This window comes from Peromyscus leucopus, chromosome 18 (assembly GCF_004664715.2).
Source record: "Peromyscus leucopus breed LL Stock chromosome 18, UCI_PerLeu_2.1, whole genome shotgun sequence".
Taxonomy (NCBI): Eukaryota; Metazoa; Chordata; class Mammalia; order Rodentia; family Cricetidae; genus Peromyscus; species Peromyscus leucopus.
In genome coordinates, this window is record NC_051078.1 from 21,580,664 (window position 1) to 21,601,140 (window position 20,477).

At 38.4% G+C, this 20,477-nt stretch overlaps 1 protein-coding gene across 2 annotated transcripts in view; it reads left to right on the top strand.

Moving 5' to 3' along the window:
* The window catches only part of Syt1 (synaptotagmin 1), a 505,793-nt gene that overhangs the window by 309,136 nt on the left and 176,180 nt on the right, over positions 1 to 20,477 (top strand). For both annotated transcript variants that reach the window (XM_028873036.2, XM_028873038.1), the window contains exon 4: positions 5,160 to 5,342. In XM_028873036.2, the coding sequence (XP_028728869.1) occupies positions 5,177 to 5,342 (166 nt within the window). In that variant the 5' untranslated portion in view covers positions 5,160 to 5,176. The remainder of the gene's footprint in view (positions 1 to 5,159; positions 5,343 to 20,477) is intronic.

Below are 20,477 nucleotides of genomic sequence, written 5' to 3' on the forward strand. Positions count from 1 at the left end.
GTGCTGCTGATGGACCAACACTAGAATTTATGTCTTGATTATGTCTCACACTCACCACCTACACGGTTTAGGGACAGAAACCAAAGTTAAGATAAAAAAAAAATAGAAAGGGGAACAGGAAAGCAAATATTGGTGCTTTAGACACATTGGGGCACCTTTAAGTAAACTTAGAAATGACATTGTTTTTGACATAGGACTAATTTCTCTTTATTTGTTGTGTGGAAACTCATAACAGTGTTTTCCAACACTTCTCGCACCTCTTTATCTAACCCTTTTATTGTATCTGATGCCAAAAACCAGGCTCCACCCACCATAAGAGAGCCCTGTAATCTCCTGCTTTCCTCTTAGATCTTCCAAGAACATTTATTCATCTGAGTTGGAGAGAAGATGCACCTTGAAGCTGCCATTCACACACCTGCAAATTTGGGGGAGAGTTTGATGTGCTGCTAGGCTGCTACGCTTCACTTATTGCTTAAGGATCCTCAAGCAAGGAAAGACTTTAAGTGAAAGCATTGACTCATTCATTATTTTTCCAAATTCTTTCAGAGCAAGTATGATCATATTCCCTGAGAACCTTACCTGGGTTTGACACAGTTCAGTAAAAAATGCTTTCTATATGGTATTCTAGAGGGAAAAACTGAAATGCATTGCAACAGGCCATGGTTGAGGCAAGAGATGGGTTTGTGTATCAGCATCTACTAGTGGTAGGATTACAGTGGTCTTTAGGGAAGAGAGGTTGACAGGCCAGCTCCTCTTGGCCAGGTCCATTTTGATGGAAGAAGTCTTTGGCTATGTCTGTCAGCATCTGGTACTCTCTGAACGTAGTATAAAGTGCAAGACTCCTTACTGAAACTGAGCATTGAGATAGGGTCAAGAAGGATGCATGGGCACCTACGTTGGCTTCAGACTCCTCTATGATTGGTAGAAGACACTGATGAAGTAAAATCCTTAAATTCTGTTCTCCCCTTCTAATACAGAACTGCCTGTTTCCTCATTTCTCCTGGACTATTTTTAATGGTTAGTCCAAAAGGAATTTACAGGTTTGGATCTCTTATGTATTCAAATATTTTCTTTGGTAATTTTTTTTTATAATTCCTTGCCCGTTTGTTTGGTCTTTAATTTTGTATTCTTTGATTACAAAATACAGTACTTAAATAGAGATGGAAATAGTGATTTCTGTAGAAATCATTATGTTTATGCAATATTATAGATTAGCTCACTATATTATCTGAGAAAACTATACCAAGTTTTAGATCTAGAGATAGACATAATTAAAGTCCTAAAAAGAGTAAAAATAAGAGAAGGAATGTCATAACAACAATGATCCTGATTTTCCTCAGGTTATACTACAGAATTTTAGCCTTTATGACACTTTACTACAATTTTGTCTACATTGTATTTCAACCAATGGCCATTTCATGTATTGTTGCTGAAATTTTTGCTTCACTATTTTCTTGAGATTTAGTTTGTGTTTGAAAGTGTTTTCAGTATGGTACTGGATTACTAAAATCATACTGTAGGGTTCAGTTTTCATAAGAATAAACAATTTTAAAAGGATTTCTATAATTTAAAATAACTTAGACTTACACCGTATTGAGAACATAAATACATAGGACAATGTTTCTCAGCCTTCCTAATGATGCAACCCTTTAATACAGTTCCTCATCTTGTGGTGATCCCCAACTATAAAATGATTTCATTGTTACTTCGTAACTGCAATTTTGCTACTGTTATGAATCATAATGTAAATATCTGTAAATTATGCAGGATATCTGATCTGCATACCCCAAAGAGATCACCACCCACAGGTTGAGAGCCATTGACATGGGAGAAGGTGAAAATTCAGCCAGAAATTTAGCGTTTTGAATCTATCTTTCCAACCTCTTTTCTATGAGAGTCCTTTATTTATAAACATGGCACAATCTGTGTAATATCTCATAACCTGTATTTTGCAGCTAATACTCCCTGTGCTACCAAGTTCCTAGCTATTTAAGACAAGATTAATACTACTGTTGTATAAATGACCACACTTAATTCACTCTGTTAGGTAATTTCTGGTATTATAGTTCCTATGAATGTCTTTATATTAAATTTTCTATCAACAGTTCTTTATCAGTGATTCCGAGAATAAGGAAGAACCCTTCCACGGGTTTTGATATGTTCTATTATTTTGGGTCCCTGGAGTATGTTTCTGTTCTACCCTTCCTAATTATCCAGTTCCTTATATACTGACCTTTCTTATTAATATTTAGCCAAAATTTTAAGTGAATATATCCTTTTTATTTTAATTTTCAGTCTTTTAATATAAAGAAAGACTCTATCAGGCTATCTTTCCCTGTTTTAGAAGAGACTTTATGTTTCTATCCAGTAATAGTTTTTCTTTCAATTCCAATTTTTGAGCAATTCCAATGTGCTAAAATTCTTTTCTAACAAGTTAAATGACTATGGATGTAAAATTAAGCAATCTGTTTCCTGCTAGTGAGATAACATGTATTTTCCATTTACTAGTAAATAGTAATTTTTAAAAAAAAATCATAAATACACCTGTACTGAGTACTTCAATGGTACTATAATATTTGACTAGCAGAAAGGACTAGATCAGAGAAAGTCTATGGTAGTGCAAATGGCTTAGGTATGATAGCCACATCTCAGTTTTTTCTATTTTTATTGAAAAGAGTTTTTTCATACAGTGTTTCCTCATCTCCTCACCAATCATACCAACTTATCTACCCATCCAACTCTGTCCCTTCTTTCCCTCTCTTTAGAAAACAAACAGGCAAATAAAAAAGACAAACAAAATGAACAAACTGATAAAGAAAGAACACACGCACCCAGAGACACACACAGGCACACACACAAAACTCAGTTAGTGGTGATTTCTACGAAGAGAGCAGCATCATTGAGGTGAAATCTTCTGGGAAGTATTTCCTCGGGGTCAGTACACATAAGCTCTATTCCAGAGATGACTTGGGCCAAAACTTGGTCATGTGTAAGAATCTCCCAGATGATAACTGGTTTTGAGAGATGAAAAGGTCGTAGAGAACAGCTGAGGCTTGGCACTGTGAGAGGCCAGGGGAGGCCACTGGTGACGGTGTAGCCTTGGTAGCAGTTGAAGGTCCAGGATTGAAAGGGATGTTCAGTGAAGTTGAGGCTTGCCACCATGAAGAGTGCCCAAGAGAGGCTATTGGTAAAAGTGCAGCCCAGCTGTCATAGGAGACTCCAAAATTTTGCAGATACCAGTGGAGCTGGCTCAGCCCGAGACTCATTGTGTGTGCTGTAGCAAGCCCTTTGGAGCCAAGAAGACTGTGAGTGAATTACAGACATTGGATACTGAGTTATTTGTACTGTTAGAGTTCATTTTTGTTGTTCAGATTGTGACTCTGCCAGGGTTCTTTTCTCTTGGAATAAGAAAGTATTTAATTTATTTTGATTTGACAGGAACCCATATAGTTGAGAGACTGAGAAGTTTTAGAAAGACTTTGGATTTTTAAATAGACTTTAAAGAGATTTGCTGTGTTGTTGTTGTTGTTTTATTTTCTGGAGCTGAGGACCAAACCCAGGGCCTTGCACTTGCTAGGCAAGTGCTCTACCACTGAGCTAAATTCCCAACCCCCTTTAAAGAGATTTTAAAGAGATTCAAATTTGTAAAAGCTGGGAGTTTTAAGGTTTTTAATATGTTTTATATTGTGATATTTATCAGTACTAGGTTGGGGGGGATAAACAAAAAAGGAATAGTTGTTGTCAACTAATGTTGTATTGTTATGTCAAGTTGACAAAGGGTCAAATGTCCTGGCTAGTTTTTAATGTCAACTTAACATATTCTGGAGTCATCTGAAAGGAGGAAACCTCGATTGAGAAAATGCCTCCATAAGATCCAGCTGTAGGCAAGCTATAGGACATTCTCTATTAGTGATTGATGTGGGAGGGTTTAGCCCTTTGTTGGGGGCAGGACACCTTTGAGTTGATGGTCCTGGGTTCTATAAGAAAGCTGGCTAAGCAAGCTGTGAAGAACAAGTCAGTAAGCAGCACCCCTCCATGGCCTCTGCATTGGTTCCTGCCTTCAGATTCCTGCCCTATTTGCGTTCCTATCCTCACTTCCTTTGATGATAAACAGTAATATGGAAGTGTAAGCCAAATAAACTTTTTCCTCCCCAGGTTGCTTCTGGTTATGGTTTCATCACAGCAATAGTAACCCTGAGGAAGACAGAAAGCAGGTTTATTTCTTCCCACTTTGTAAGGGTAGAATTGAGAGGTCAGATGATGTTTCAAAATTCATTTAGCTGAGGAATAATACTACAGTTACTGTCTTCATAATTCAATGCCAAAATGTTTTCATTTACAACCTTAGAATTAATTGGATTTTTTAGTTCAAAGGTAAACGAACATTTAAAATGATTGAATGAGTGAATTTGATAAAATAATTCAAGAAGATAAGCTAGGTGAATTTAAATAATTAAGCAGACAAGCCATTTCTTTATTAGTGTCTTGATATATGGAGTCAATTATGCCACATTTACAGTGACCTAAAAATACCACATAGCAGAACAAGTAAATTATTGATTAGAGCATCACCTACAGTAAAGGTCAAAAAATGACTAGGGGGAAAACTTATCCTTGATATGAGATTCAAGACATTTGCTGTAGAACATTTATGGTGTCCTAGGCTTTCGGTATTATGCTATTATGTACAGTTATTTTAAGTCACTAACATTTTGAATGTATGCAATCACTTAGCAACATTTCCAACACTAATATGCATGATTTGTGTTTTTCTTTTAAGGTAATACAAGATGCTTAGAGTATAGAACAAGGATGTGTCAACAGTCATTTCCTGCATACTTTGGGATGATATCATTAAAAGTTAAATTTACACAGCCAAATTGGGCTTGTATACATAGCTAATGGGTTTGACAGCTTACATAGTACCATCGGTAGAGAATGCTGTTCAGTAACTACATTTGGTCTTAGCCTTCCCGGAAGGAGCTCTCCACTCACTGTGGTTCCATAAATATTACATGAGCCAACATAAAGTAATATGCTAATGGCAGACTGCTTATCCCGTGAGCAGGTGCATACAGTGTGTTTTCATCTCGGGTACACCTGTTATATGGGGTCAGGCATGCCTTCTGAGTTAGCTTTCTCTTTCTTCCCCCTGTTAGTTTCACCTGAACCAAAAATGGTGAGTGAGAGTCATCATGAGCGCCTGGCCGCCCCGCCAGTCACCACTGCTGCGACTGTTGTCCTACATAATGCCACCGAGCCAGCCAGTCCTGGGGAAGGAAAGGAAGATGCCTTTTCAAAGCTGAAGGAGAAGTTTATGAATGAGCTGCATAAAATTCCATGTGAGTACCCTGTTTTCACTTGAATAAAAAGAAAAAATTGAGCAGTCATTAAAATCATTAGAAAATCGGCAGAACTCAATATACTATTCTTCATAGTAGTATCTGTCATATGGCACTCCAATGATACTCCAGTGATAAATGAAGTGATTTTGGAAATGGGATATGATTTTTTTTCTTTAACTGTGTTTTGAAAATAATAGCATAGCTTATAACAAAATTTTGTGTGTTGTATTTAATGTAGGTTGGTCCTTCATTTTCTGTTTCTCTGAGGATAGTAATGCCTATACGTTGTGTTATATGTAGTTTAGATTCATATCGATGGAATTGTTACATAAGAAAGATTGATTATAGTAGCTGATACTTTCCCACTATTACAAGTTTGATTTTCTTTCCTTTGTTAATAGTTTTTAAAATGTGTTTTCTTTCATTACTTTGTCAGTATTTCAAAAGTGCTTACCTCCTTTTAATATTTTATTTGTCAGTGAGAAACACAAAGCCTAGAGCTAAGCTTATTTGAGTGAACGTAGCACAAATCTAATTAGTGATATTTAGTTTTCCAAATTATTTTGTATATTTATAGATATACTTACTATGTGTAATACAGTAAGTAATACAGTATTGAGCTATAAATACTGTAAATTGATTAAATCTTACTAAGTAGCATAAGTGCAGTACCTCACATAGGACCATTTCTTACTGCGAACAACATTCATTGTCTTAAGACTCAAGATTCTGCCGGGCGGTGGTGGTGCACGCCTTTAATCCCAGCACTCGGGAGGCAGAGGTAGGCGGATCTCTGTGAGTTCGAGGCAGCCTGGGCTACCAAGTGAGTTTCAGGAAAGGCGCAAAGCTACACAGAGAAACCCTGTCTCGAAAAACCAAGGGAAAAAAAAAAAAAAGAATTAAGTAAAAAAAAAAAAAAAAAAAAAAAAAAAAGATTCCTGCAGCCCATGTTGTGCAATAAATCTCTTGAACTTACTTTCCCATCTAAATCAAAGTTTACATCCTTTGACCAGCTCTCCTACTCGCTCTCCAGCCTCCTAGACCCAGGTCATTTGACCTCCACATGAGCTCTGTGGCACATAATGAGCATGTTCACGCGCGTGCGCGCACACACGCACACACTGACACACATACACACACATACACGTGCTACATTCACACACAGTAATAATAATAAATAAAATTTAGAAATGAAGGTTAATGTTCTTTCTTAGTGTTATAAATAGGATTGTTTTCTTGGTTTATGTTTGAGATGGTGCATATAAATAATGCTGACCTTTGTACATTAATGTGTTCATTTAACCTTACCGAGTCCATTCATTGCTATTAAAAGTTTGGTAATGGAACTTTTAGATCTCTTTATATATATGATCATGTCATGTGCAAACAAGGAAAATCTTTTCTTCCTGCCCACTTTGGATATCTTTTATTTGTATTTCTTGTCCTATTATTCTGGTTAATACCTACCATACTAAGTTGCATCAAAGTGTGAGGATATCCTTGCTTTTTACATTTTAGAGGGGATGTTTTTATGTATTATCTCTGGGGCTGTCATGTGCACCCTTTATCATATTGAAGTATAATCCTTCTATAAATAATTTGTTGACCATTTGTTGTCCTGAAAGAATATTTGATTAATTTTTAATGATTCTTTCTTTTGAAATGATCATATTGCTTTACCCTTTATCCTATTAATGTGATCAGTTGTATTTATTCATGTACAAGGATTGAACTGTCCTTGCCTCCCTGAAATTAATCCAAAACCATCATGGTGATTGATGTTTTTTAGATGCCACTGACTCAGTTGTTCAGGAAAAGCCCTGGACACAATTTCTATGACCAGAAGTATTGATTGGCATATAGTAGTTTACTATGAGTTTTTTTTTAACTCTTTGGCTCTCATACCAGTGATGCTGGCCTCTTACAATTGGTTCAAAAATATTCCTTAACAAGAGCAGCAGAATTTGAATCTGTGTAGCAGAAGACAACAGTGTATTAGGACCTGAGGATGACTTGGATGCACTCAGTGAAATAAAATGTGTCTTTTAAGAAGAAATGATAAACATAATATTGAAATATTCCAGATGGAAGATAACATTTATAAAAATGTATCTATAACAACTTCTCATGCCTCAAAGATCAGAAATATGTTACTTTGTCCACACTATTCACAAATTCAACTTCCTCTGAAGCATATGCTAACAGGGTCATTGGTGATGACTATTCTCAGCAGGAAGCCCCTTAAGGGAGGAGCTGGAGATGGAGAGATGGTCCAGTAGCTCAAGCCCTTGAGTAAGAAAAACAAGATCTCAGTTCCTTGTTTGCTCTACTGCTCAGCTAATGGACTGATATAAAACTGGGAGTGCTTTTTATATACTTTAATGTTAGAAATTCAACATATAAAACATATGCATGCATTGTAGATATAAACTCTGACTTAAAGAATCCTTTATCCAAATAGTTGCCATGAGAGAAATGTGTCATAGTAAATCAGAGAAAACAATGGAAGAAACAGTGAGACACATCTCCTGCCTTGTATTCAACCATCTCCTCTAAAAGAGTAAATGGTAGGAGACACATAGCAAGCCTGATAACCATCGAACTATATTGTGCTCCCATCAGCACCCTAACTCATTTCCTCGTCTCTTTTATGTTCATACAGTGTCATCTTCCTATTTAAGATTAATCCAACCACAGTATTTACAGTTGCAAACCCCTTTAATTCATCCATTGTTGCCAGCATTTCTTCCCCGACTCTTGCTCTTTTTCTCGCTATGTTATTTAGCACCACATACCATAACAAATATTCCTTATTACTTGGTTTTTAACTATTCTAGACCCCTCCAAAGTAATAAAAGTTCTATGAGGGAAGTAAGTTATATATGTCTTATGAGTAGTGATGTCATTCATGGTAACTGGTACATAGAAGGCTCTTCACACATATTTGATGAATAAATGAATGAATGAATTAATGTCAGTTTCACTTATACCCTACACATCCCCTCTTAGGCTCTGTAGCCTTAAGATGCTAGCAAATCAAAACAGTTTTTTACATTGCTAGTGTTAAAACTCCATTTCAGTTCTTGCCGATGCCATTCACTTTTAAAAAGCAAAATATTTCCATCTTTATGATGTCCCCTGCTTCTTTTCCCACAAAGATTCAGCTATTTCACATTTTTTCTCCTCTCTTCATCAGTACAAAAATAATCAACTGGAAAACATTACATATGAAATCCCTTATTTGGGATTTTACTTCACTTGCCTAGCTTTATCTTACTCCTTCCCAAGATATTCCCCAGTCTCCCGCTCTTTACTAGGTACTAGAAATGAGACTGGATGGAGGTATTTAACTCCAAAGGGGTTTGCTTGTGACCTGCCCCCTAAAAGACTAGAAACGTGAGGCTTCCCTAAGACCTATGCAAAGTATTATGTTGCTAGTGTTTTCCTTGCTATTAGAAGGTGAAACAAATAAATATCTAAGGTATTTTAAAAGTAAATATGTTTTAGAAAGTCATATTTTTAATACAGTCATGCAGTTCTATTAAAATGTCTAGCAGTAAATATTCTACATTTTCATTTTAATTTATCAAAGTTTTTATGGCCTGTGTAATTGAAATTTCTAATGGGATTTTTCAGATAGGAAGCAACCCTGAGCAAAATGAAATATGTCCCTAAACTCAAATTCCTTTGGGGCATGTGCTATAGAAAGACTATCACTTTTGACTTGGCATAACACAATAAGATGCTAACGACAGGTAACAAATTAGAATATTAATCGATTTGGGTCTCTGAACTAAATCTTGGCTATCTGGCAGATGTGGTTTTTGCAAAATTGATAGCAAACAGCTTTAGTCTGTCACTTGAAATTCCCACTTGTAAGAGGAGAGGTGTCATGGTGGCAAGGAGTGTGCATGTCATTAGTTAGGCAATCTACACAGTCCAGTGTGGGGCATATTCAAACCAAATCAAATTGCCTGATGTTATCATCCATAACATTGTGGGGCTTGCATTTAAGAGAGAGAGAGAGAGAGAGAGAGAGAGAGAGAGAGAGAGAGAGAGAAAGGAAATTGTAAATGCTCTGAGCAATTTTATCTTTCAATTCATTCTGCACACTGTTATCTAAATGAAGCAGACAAGGATTTCCAGAATGCTTCTTTATTTTGCAACTTTGATTTTAATGTGACGAAGGCCATGGTTGGTTTGTAAAGCATGAACTCCTGTCATCCAAATAGCTACGATTAAGGTTTTGATATTCATGAGCTCCTTGAAGTTAGAGTGCGTGTTTCCTCACACACAGCAAAATAACCAAATCCCTACTCTCAGTCCAGAATAAGAGTGAGAGGTCTAAGGATAGCTGTTGATGTTGATGCAGAAATGTTTGGTGATATGCACTTTGATACAGGAATAAACACAGTTTATGGGCATGGGCTGCCTGAATCCAAGTCTTATATCTACAGTTCAGTGTCTTTGTGACCTTGGGCATATTAATTAATCATTTTATGCATACATTTCCTCCTGTTACAAAGATAAGATCTTAAATAGTATCCTTGTCGCTAATTTGGTGGGTAAAGGCACCAGCGTATACAGAGTATAGCGGGGTGTCTAGCACAGAAAAAGCACACTTTAAATGTTAGCTATTATTAAATTCACACTGTCGTTTTAACAAGTTTCTAGTTCTATTTTAGCAGAGCCCTCTATTCAGGTCAGTCACCCAAACTGAGAAAATTCCAGAAACTTTGCAGCTGAATATGTGTGCATTGTATTCTTGAAGCCTGTTTCTGTGGTGCCTGTTCCAGGGAAGAAGATGGAAGATTTCCAAAGCCCCCCTTTCTTCTCTAACCTTTTCCTTTTCTGCTGACCTTGCCTTTTGTCATCCCCCTTAGCCTACTGTGTGCTCATAGGTCCCATCAGAGAGTGCTTAGCTAAGTTACACACAGCATGGGTGCTAAAGGAATCCAATATGCTTGCTCCATGCTCTAATAAAAGCTCTTCCCCTGACCTTGCCTTGGTCAACCTACTTGTCTGTCTTCTCCCTTCACACCCCCACCAGAGTTAAAAACACAGCCTGGACCCCACCTTCTCTCCATGCCCTTTGACAATCTAGTGAACACAACCTGGACCCCACCTTCTCTTCATGCCCTTTGACAATCCAGTGAACACAGCCTGGACCCCGCCTTCTCTTCATGCCCTTTGACAATCCAGTGAACACAGCCTGGACCCCGCCTTCTCTTCATGCCCTTTGACAATCCAGTGAACACAGCCTGGACCCCGCCTTCTCTTCAGGCCCTTTGACAATCCAGTGAACACAACCTGGACCCCGCCTTCTTTTCATGCCCTTTGACAATCCAGTGAACACAGCCTGGACCCCGCCTTCTCTTCAGGCCCTTTGACACTCCAGTGCCTCCTACTCTGATTTCCATCCTCATGCACTGTGTCTTCTTTAAACTCACTGGGTACATCTTGATACAGTGAGAGTTATTGTCAAATTTCAGGTAGGCAGATATTTCTGCAGGTTATCACTAATTGGCCACTGTTGTCAGACAGCTTCTGCCTTCACCCTCCTTTGCTTCTTTGCCATCTCCCACCTCCTTATTCTCCTCTATAGGTTGATCCTCGTTTTTTTTTTTCCATTATCATTCATTTCTTAAAATGATGTGCTGTTTTCCAGGGTGTCACCTTGAATTCACCTCCATTCTTACTCTGCATTCTTGCCATGGGAAGTTTAACTAAGAACTCTTATTGTAATGCTGGCCACGATGAACTCTCTCCACCAGTTTTCCACCTGAATTTAAGCCCTTGAACATTATCCTGAAATATCTCTCAAACTCATTGGCCCTGATATACTAGTTCATCATTCAAGACCCAGCTAATTTATCACTATCAGAATGAGTAATCCCTCTTTTCAAAGGTAGGACTAGATGAGGTCCCCTCTTTCCAAAGCTCTCCATTCAAACCTCTCACCTCTCATGGTTATCCACAGGGGCTTCCTGCTTGCTTTCCCAGTGAGAGGTCAATTCTCTAAGCCCAGGTACTCACACATCTTTGTTTGTCCTGTACATTGAAGGGGGGGCTGACAACAAGGTGTAATGTAATTGGGATCTGAACATTACTGTGCTGAGGTTATGACCAAGAAAAATCTTTTTCTCCAAAAAGAGGTGACCTGGATCTGTTTTGCTTGATACTAAATCAGTTGATACTAAAAGCAAACTGTAGATGTCATAATTCAAAACTTACCATCACAATGAGTAATATGGTCCTTATCCTATGTTTGCAGAAACTAGACAATGAAAATAAATTGCAAACCTTTTAAGCCAAGGGTCCTTTTCAAATTAAATAATACATGGACACTGAAAAGTAAAATACGGATAAAGCAAGTCTCAACTACTATTACAGTTCAAGATGTCTTCCTCACTCATCCTCCCATGATACTATATCAGCAGCTCCAAAGACAGCTGTATGGAAGACTTTTTGAAAGGGGCAACCTTAAAACTCAGTAGGCAGATGCCTAGGAACTAAGCAGGTTGTGATGATACGATGAAAATAATAGAAGCATTCGCACATCAGTGAAGTAAAGTGTAGTGGGATAACTTTGTTTTCCCTCATGTGGCTGCAAAATGAAGACAAAGTCATTGCCCTACGTCAATGTCATGAACAATAATGTTAACGTCAAAAAGTCGATTGCAAGACACAAATGAAGAGACCTTTTAGAAACACAGTGATCCGTAGCATGTGAACAACAATAATTACTCTACTGATGATCAAGTTTACTGAGCACTTAGCATCCCTGTGTGTGCTGTGCATATATGAATCGCCAATAAGCCTTGTGGAAACCGCTAAGTAAAAACAGCTACTATTCCTATTATATAAATAAAAAATCTGAGGCTTTCTTAGATAAAAGAGTTGTCCAAATAAGTTATTTAAAGTAGAGAGTATAGGGGGGGAGGTGTTGTCAGAAAACATTTCCAGTTTTAAGATTCGGCCTTAAGAGAATGTCACAAAAGCTTCAAATCCTCTTACTATGATAAAATACTGAAAACTATTGATAAACTGTAACCTGCTCAAAAACAGTCATATTTTATTGATATTGTAAACGATTGAATACCTGAAATGTGATTTTAATAGAATCCATTTTTTTTCTACATCCCCCAGCTTGATAAGTGGGTAGTTATTTACTTCAGTTCCACATTCGTTTAATTGTCCTTCCTGCACTCAGATACAGCCATGTTCCTCGCCTGCTTGTTTACATTGAAAGCAACACATTCTGGAAATGAAGTACCTATCTGAGTCAACTTTCCTACTCTCTTTTGAGTCAGTACTTCCTCAGCTGCAGAGGGCGTGGCTAACATGTTTCGTGAAATTATTAGTAACTTCTAGTAAATAGAAAAAATCTGCAAGAAAAAGGCTCAACTCTGATGAATGGTATTCTCAGAGTAAGAACTTTGCAATATCGACTTCATCGGGACAGTGATGAGAGTATTTATTGGAAACAGAGACATTGTAGAGATACAGGTTACAGTTCATCACAAGCATCATGAACATCACAAGACGGGCATCTGCACTTTCACTCAACAAAAATATCCTTCATTTTAGTTTAGCTTATCTAGTTTAGTGCTATCATCGTCTATTATCATTTTAACTCAGTACTGATTAAGAATACTGCAAATGTATGTATGTATGTATGTATGTATGTGCATTTTTCTCCCTCCCTGCCTTTCTCACTTCTTCTCTCCTCCCTTTTTCCTCTCCATCACCCTCCAAGCGTGTGTGTATAGTTACCACCACCACCCTTACAATTTTAATTCTAAAGTAGAAAGTCTACTTCACCTAAAGCAATAGTTCTTAATGCAGTTTGCACTGCCCCCTGCAGGATATAATGAATATTTGTCGGGCTATTTTTAGTGTGCTAAAACTTGGGCATGGAGACAGGACCTGGCACTTAATGGATGGTGTAGATCCAAGAACCTACTCATCCTGCAATACTTGGCACAATCTGCATCCCACACAATTTCAGAATCTCCAGAGTACATACATATATAAGGAAACTGTTTATACCTATGTGACCTAGCACAAGGTGTGTGTGTGTGTGTGTGTGTGTGTGTGTGTGTGTATGTATGCAAGGTGGTTTTGCATGTTTATCAAATATATGAAACAGTTGATCTTTTATTATAATATTTGTCTAAGATCTAGTCTTTGATTTTTGTTCCCAATAATCTTTTGATTTTCTTCTCTAAAGAGCAGTGAGTTTCAGGCATCTGATTATTTCATTGTGGTTTTTTCTAGTGTAGTATAAATAAATATTAATAATAATAATACAAATAATATTATAATAAATAATATAAATAATTTTTGTGAATTATTACAGATTATTTTATTGTAACTCATGGCCTTAATTCTCCTTTACAATTAACACATTTCACTGGTTTTTAAAATTATGTATGTATTTTATATTATCTGTTCAACGTGTGAGACAGAAAACTGAAAATACGTGTCACACACTGTAGTGTTGTAGATAACACTGAATTTAAGCAAGTGTGCAATAGAATTCTAGCAATATTCTGGGGTCGGGGTGGCACCTCAGTTAACTAACTGCATGCTACTGGGATTGCATTTCAGGAAGGAGGTTTATATGTCCTTGTGGTTTCCTTCAGAAATCCTATTATGCAGCGAAATCCCCCCAAGCAATTCACTCCTTTAAAATGAACAAGTGTTAAGGGATTCTAGAAACTTCCAGAGCATAGGGGTATGAAGTAAATGTAAGCAACATAAAGCTACCCAGTGAATTAAGATCTCAGCTAAGTTCCTGGAGCTTCTTGAGCTCTATTTTGTTGGCATCTCAAGGATATTAAGTAAGCCCATAGAAGGAAAATAAAGGATGCAGATAACACCGTGGCCTGATATTTAGCACAGCCAAAGAATTACCTCACTAGGATACTTTGCAAGTAGAGAGAGAGGCTTGTGAATATCTCTAAAAATCAATTCCTTACCACATAAGTTAGAATATGACACACAAGCCTTGTCATCAAGTGAACCTGTCTGCAGGAGCAAATCCATAAGGAAAGTTACAGATGTAAAAACCTGGAGCCTGTTGTTTTGCTCACACTTAAGACTATATATAAGACCAGACGGTGGTGGCACATGTCTTTAATCCCAGCACTTGGGAGGCAGAGGCAGGTGGATCTCTGTGAGTTCAAGGCCAGCCTGGTCTACAGAGCGAGGTCCAGGACAGGCACCAGAGCTACACAGAGAAACCCTGTCTCAAAAAACAAAAAACAAAAAAATAAAAATAAAGGACTATATAAGACCCTTTATTATATGGCTATCAGGTTTGGACCAGTTTCTTTTGCTCTTGATAAAGAATTCAGAGCAGAAAGTACAGGAAGATTATGTGGTTATGTGGGGGGCAATTACATTCCAGCACTTGGCTTTATTTTTCTTTGTTTTGGTTTTCACTTAAGAGAATATTATAATAAAGGGATTGAAACTCACTATATTCTGAGTCCACATGCCTCCCCTGTCTGTCTTTTGAATGAGCGTAGATAACTTTGAAGTAAAGAATAAGAAGATATTGGGCCATTTAAAGATTTTCCTCACCAAGCAACACTTTAATTGAAACTGCTGCCCTGAAGAAATTCTGAAACCATTTGGACTCTCCTATTTTTTTTATCTTATCATTAAGACTCTTTATTTTTTTATTTTTGTTAAAGTTCTTTATAATACACATACACATACACACACACACACACACACACAGAGGAATGGAAATAACATAATAGATTATAAATACTAGAAACATGTGGCTGATAAATATGCTATTATCTGAAAGCAATATATACTTGTCTACAGTCTGGTTACTACTATAATTGAGAGTCATATGGTTCAATTCCTGGAAAGTAAAATTTTATTATCTTTTTATTTTTGTAAGGACTGAGGCTGGTTCTTTCAGATAAAGTAACTATAGTAGTGAGTTAGAAACATTTCTGTCATAATTTTGTAATTGCATTTCCTAAAGCCTTTGAAGCATTTCAGTGGCTTAGAAGTTGTTTGAAGTGCTGTTAATCACTGGGAGACTGGCCCAATATGAGGAGGCAGAACGGGGGGGGGGGGGGGGGGAGTTGGTGGGCCTTGTTCTGATGCAACACTGTGAAGTGAGATGGTTTATATATAGTGCGAGTTGATCTGTCAGGACTCAAAACCCTCACTCTGTCATTACTAATGTATGACCTTGGTCAGATAATTTAATTTGCATATACGCTAAGAGTAGAGTTGTACTACTTCCGTCTCCAAACTCACTCTGTAGACCAGGCTGGCCAAGAACTCACAGAGATCTGCCTGCCTCTGCCTCCCAAGTGCTGGGATTAAAGTCATGGGCCACCATGCCCAGCCTAAGTAAACCATTTTAAAATGTTCTGGGGTCTCCATACTGTCTTTATTCCATTCTCAGAAGGACTTCTACACTAAAGCACTGCATCTTACCTAGACATCTACAGCTTGGTAGGCAGGAATGGATGAGGCTTCCACATCTGCTCCAAGTCCATCTCCTGATAGTCACTCACTCATCTGCTCCAAGTTCATCTGATAGTCACTCACCTGCTCCAAGCTTATCTTTTGATAGTCACTCACACACCTGCTCCAAGTTCATCTCCTGATAGTCACTACTCACACACCTGCTCCAAGTTCATCTCCTGATAGTCACTCACACATCTGCTCCAAGTCCATCTCCTGATAGTCACTCACACACCTGCTCCAAGTTCATCTCCTGATAGTCACTCACACATCTGCCCCAAGTCCATCTCCTGGTAGTCACTCACACATCTGCTCCAAGCCAATCTCCTGATTGTCACTCACACACTTTGCTGCAGCAGGAGAGACTCTCCTTGAATTTTAGTTTAGCATCCCCATGCTTCCAGATTGTCACACACATGGCCTCCTCTGCCTGAAATACTGCTTACCTCTGGCTCCTCTCACCCTTTTGAGAGCTATACTATTCCAAGCTGTTCTTATCCTCTGGCCTCAGACCTCCCAATCTTCTATTAATCACCAACTCAGTTTTTATACTTAGCTGTTTGTGTCTGTGAATACTATGCAACCTGAATGGTTGAGGATGCTCTTTTTTAATCCATTTTTCCAGTCCCAGCAAAAAACAAGCTCATAGGAGGTAGAATTATTATTCTCTTTTAGTTCAGAGGAACCTATTAATTGCATTGAGTCATCAAAAAAATGACTTTGAAGAAGCCTGTGGAAAAGGCTTTGAGGGGCGTAGTAAGAAAGGTAACATTCGCTATTTTATTGAAACGAAGATGGGCAACCTTTCAGAACCATTTGCTTTGCACTCGACTTTTCCATCTCAACTTTTCTCTCCTTTTATTTTTGCTTTGGTGAGTCTCTGTTCTTGACCTTACTTTAGTGCTGTCACCTTCCGTTCCATTTTCTTCCTACTTGTCTGTACAGCCTAAACATGTCCCTTGTTTGTTTTATTATTCTGAGCCTGATGGCAGTTAGTCTGGTGCAGCTGATAAGCAGGCAGTCCCAAATTGGCCCTCTGGGGCTTTCCCTGGTCCTTCCCATACATACTTTTATTACAGTGGAGATCTGGGATACACTGCTGATTTCATCTTTTAGCGTTAAAAAAAATGTACTATATTAGAATGGCCAGGATTCTAGATCAGCTCATTTATATGACAGCTACCTGTTCCCCACGCTTTCATGGACAGAACTCAAGGGACAGCCTAAATGTTGCAGTGGCCGTTCCTGCAGTAGCCATGTTGGTGAGGTTTGCTTTATTGAGTAGCAGTTTACAGTGACCTTGCTCAGGTTTCTCAGTCTCCTCCATCAGGCACACAAAGCCCAGCCTCTGGGGCTGCATGCTACTGTCATTGCTGATAACACTCCAGCAGTGGTTATCGCTTGAAGTGGTGATTCAGCCTGGCCTGGCCTGCCGTCTCCTGCCCACGCTGATTGGAACTGTTCCACATCGCCTCACCTTTCAGGGTTGCTGTCATCCATCCACTTTTCTCCCTGCTAACACAGTGTTAATGTGGTTTAACTGGCTGCCTTCCAGGTCCTCATCAGTGGTGAATCTGTTTTGCTAGTTTGCATTAAGTAGGCTTCAGCCATAACACTAGTACTTCTGATGGAAAGCCAAATACTTCCATAAGGGTTTGAGTTTAATAGTCGTTCTAAAAGCTGAGAGCACCACATGATTTCACCAGTGATTCCACTGCAGAAAGCATGTGGACCATCCCTACAGTCCATTCTATTGCTTATAGCTTCAGCTAGAGACAGCTACATCTTGCTACTATGTGGATGACTTGACATAATATTCACTCAGCCAGAGACAGTGGAGCTAGGTGCAAAGGCAGCCTGCCCCTTGTACCTTGCCTTGCTTTGGCTTGTGATCCTCTATTCCAGCAGTTCTCAACCTGTGAGTCATGACCCCTTTGGGGATTGAACAACTCTTTCACAGGGGTCACATGTCAGACATTTACATAACGATTTATCACAGTAGCAAAACTACAGTTATGAAGTAGCAATGAAGTAATGTGGTTGGGGGTCACCACAACATGGGGAACTGTATTAAAGGGTCATAGCATCAGGATGGTTGAGAACCACTGCTGTATTCTCTCCTGTTTCTGAACACTTTCCTTTCCTCTCTCTCTCTTCTAACTATAGGCAGGTAAGCTATCCAAAGATGTACCTCGGGCATTCATTCTTCTATCTCTATGACTCCTTCATCTTTTCAGGATTTACAATACGATTTCATGTCATTCAAAACTTCATGTAACTCAAAACTTAATTGCCAGCCTTGATAACTCTATTGAATTTCCTGCTCTCCTTAATTCTATTTAAGAATGGTTTGCAAACAGTAAGTTGCCTGTCCTGCACATGCTTAATTCTGAATATTTCACACACACACACACACACACACACACACACACACACACACACACACACAGGAATACAATGTACTCGTCACTCTAAAAGAAATGTTCTTAATATCTTTATAGTAATTTCTGCTCTAGCACCTCTAGTTTTAGATACTAATTAATCTTTCTGTCACTGTAAATTGGTTATTTCTTCCATGGTTTGTTAGCATGAAATCATACATTGTATAGTCTGTGTATCTTGTTTCTCTCCTTGTGTGATGTTTTTGAGAGTGGTGTTGTCCACACTGTTGCCTGTGCCACTAATACATTCCTTGTTGTTGTTGTTGTTGTTGTTGTTGTTGTTGTTTTAACAGTAGTACATTATTGAATATCCAGAAAAGTAAGCCAACATTTTCTTAGCCATGCTGTCTTTTGATGGATATTTAAAGTATTTTCAATTTGGGGCTTGAATAACGAAGATGCTTTCCATACTCTTATACAATTCTTTTGGTGGGTATATACCTGTTCCAACTCACTTGGGAAATAGCTAGATATGGGATTGCTGGGGTTTACACTGACAGCTTATAAACATTAATAATCTGGCCAAGCATGATGGTGTGCACCTTCAATCCCAGCATTCACAAAGCAGAGGCAGAAAGATCTCTTTGAATTTTAAAGCCATCCTGGTCTACACAGTGAGTTCCAAGCCAGCCAGGACTACACAGTGATAAAGATGTCATGTTTGTATCCCCACTAGTAATGTGTGAAAGTCTTGGTTCTCTGTGTTCTTGCCAACACTTAGAGTTGTGTGAAAGTCTTGGTTCTCTGTGTTCTTGCCAACACTTAGAGTTGTCGGCCTTCCTCATTTTGTCAGTCTAGTTATTGCAAAGGATATAGCATTGTGACTTTAATTTGCAATCTCCTGGGAACTCCACATGGACTGTGATGTAAATGTAAAAGTTAAAACTAGAGGACACTGGGAGGACTTCCATGACATTGATATATGGAAATGTTTCTTGAAAGGTACCAAAAACATTGACTATCAGTATAACTTGGTAAATAAGGCTTTGTCAGAGTAAAAAAAAAAAAATGGGCTTTTTAAAATGTAACAAAGACAATGTGAAGAGAAGTTACAGACTGGGACAGAATATTCAAACTACATAGACGTGACAAGGATTTTTCCAGATTTATTTAATAAGAAAAAACTTGTAAAACTCAGCAGAAAATTGAGGAATATATTTGAATAGACAATAAATCAACACGTTAAAGGGTGATATGTGAAAAGATACAAAATAAAACAATCAAAGTTCTGCCTTAGATCCATTCGTCTGTGTCCCGTCTATAGTTAGGATTCAGCGTGTCAACACAGATGTGCGTTTCTCTGCTCTGAAGCTCAGAGACACAGCATCATGTTAGTCTCCCTTCTTTGCCTCCACGCTCTCCAACCAGTCAGTAAGTCACATTGCCCCGTTCTCTGCCCCCTCTCTCATGTGTGCTCCCAGTGCTGCTGCTCTGACCTGGGACTTCATACATGTTATAACTACAAGATCTCCCTCCAGCCGTTTTCCACACATCCGCGGACAGTCCACGGAACATACATTGTCCATATGATTCTTGTTGCTGAGGTCAGAACATACAAGTTCCTCATTCAGGAACCAGTACCACTTCCTTTCATCTGGTTTTCGACTCCTTTATTTGGCATGCCTCTCCTAATTTTGGTGCAGCGCTCCTCTCCACATTATTGCCATCTCAATACATGCTTCTAGACACTAGACATATGCTTCTAATGCTTCTCTTCTTACCTTAGCCTATGGTTTGCTCACATCAGAAATGCCAGTACTTCCATGTCTGCATAGCCCTATGCCTCCATGGTCAAAGACCCAGGCCAGTTCAAATACTGGCTCTTGTATACATGCCATTCCTTTTATAGTATTATGCATTAATATACTAATCTCTGGTGAGAAGCAATCTGATGCCATGTTGCTCATTAGACGACTTGAGAAGGGTCTGACCAGTTATTCCAGACTGGATACTACACACTGCATGCTTAACAATTGTGAGACATGAATGTGTGTGTGTGTGTGTGTGTGTGTGTGTATCACAGATGCACATCTAATAGGGAATACAGAAAAAAAAAGGAGCACTGTGCTATGTAGTTTCTCATTTCTACCACCAGTTACCTGACAAGATGCAGCTAAAGAAGGGAAAGGTGTATGGTCTATAGTTAGAGGGAACAAAGTCCATCATGATTCGAAAAGACAAAGAGGCA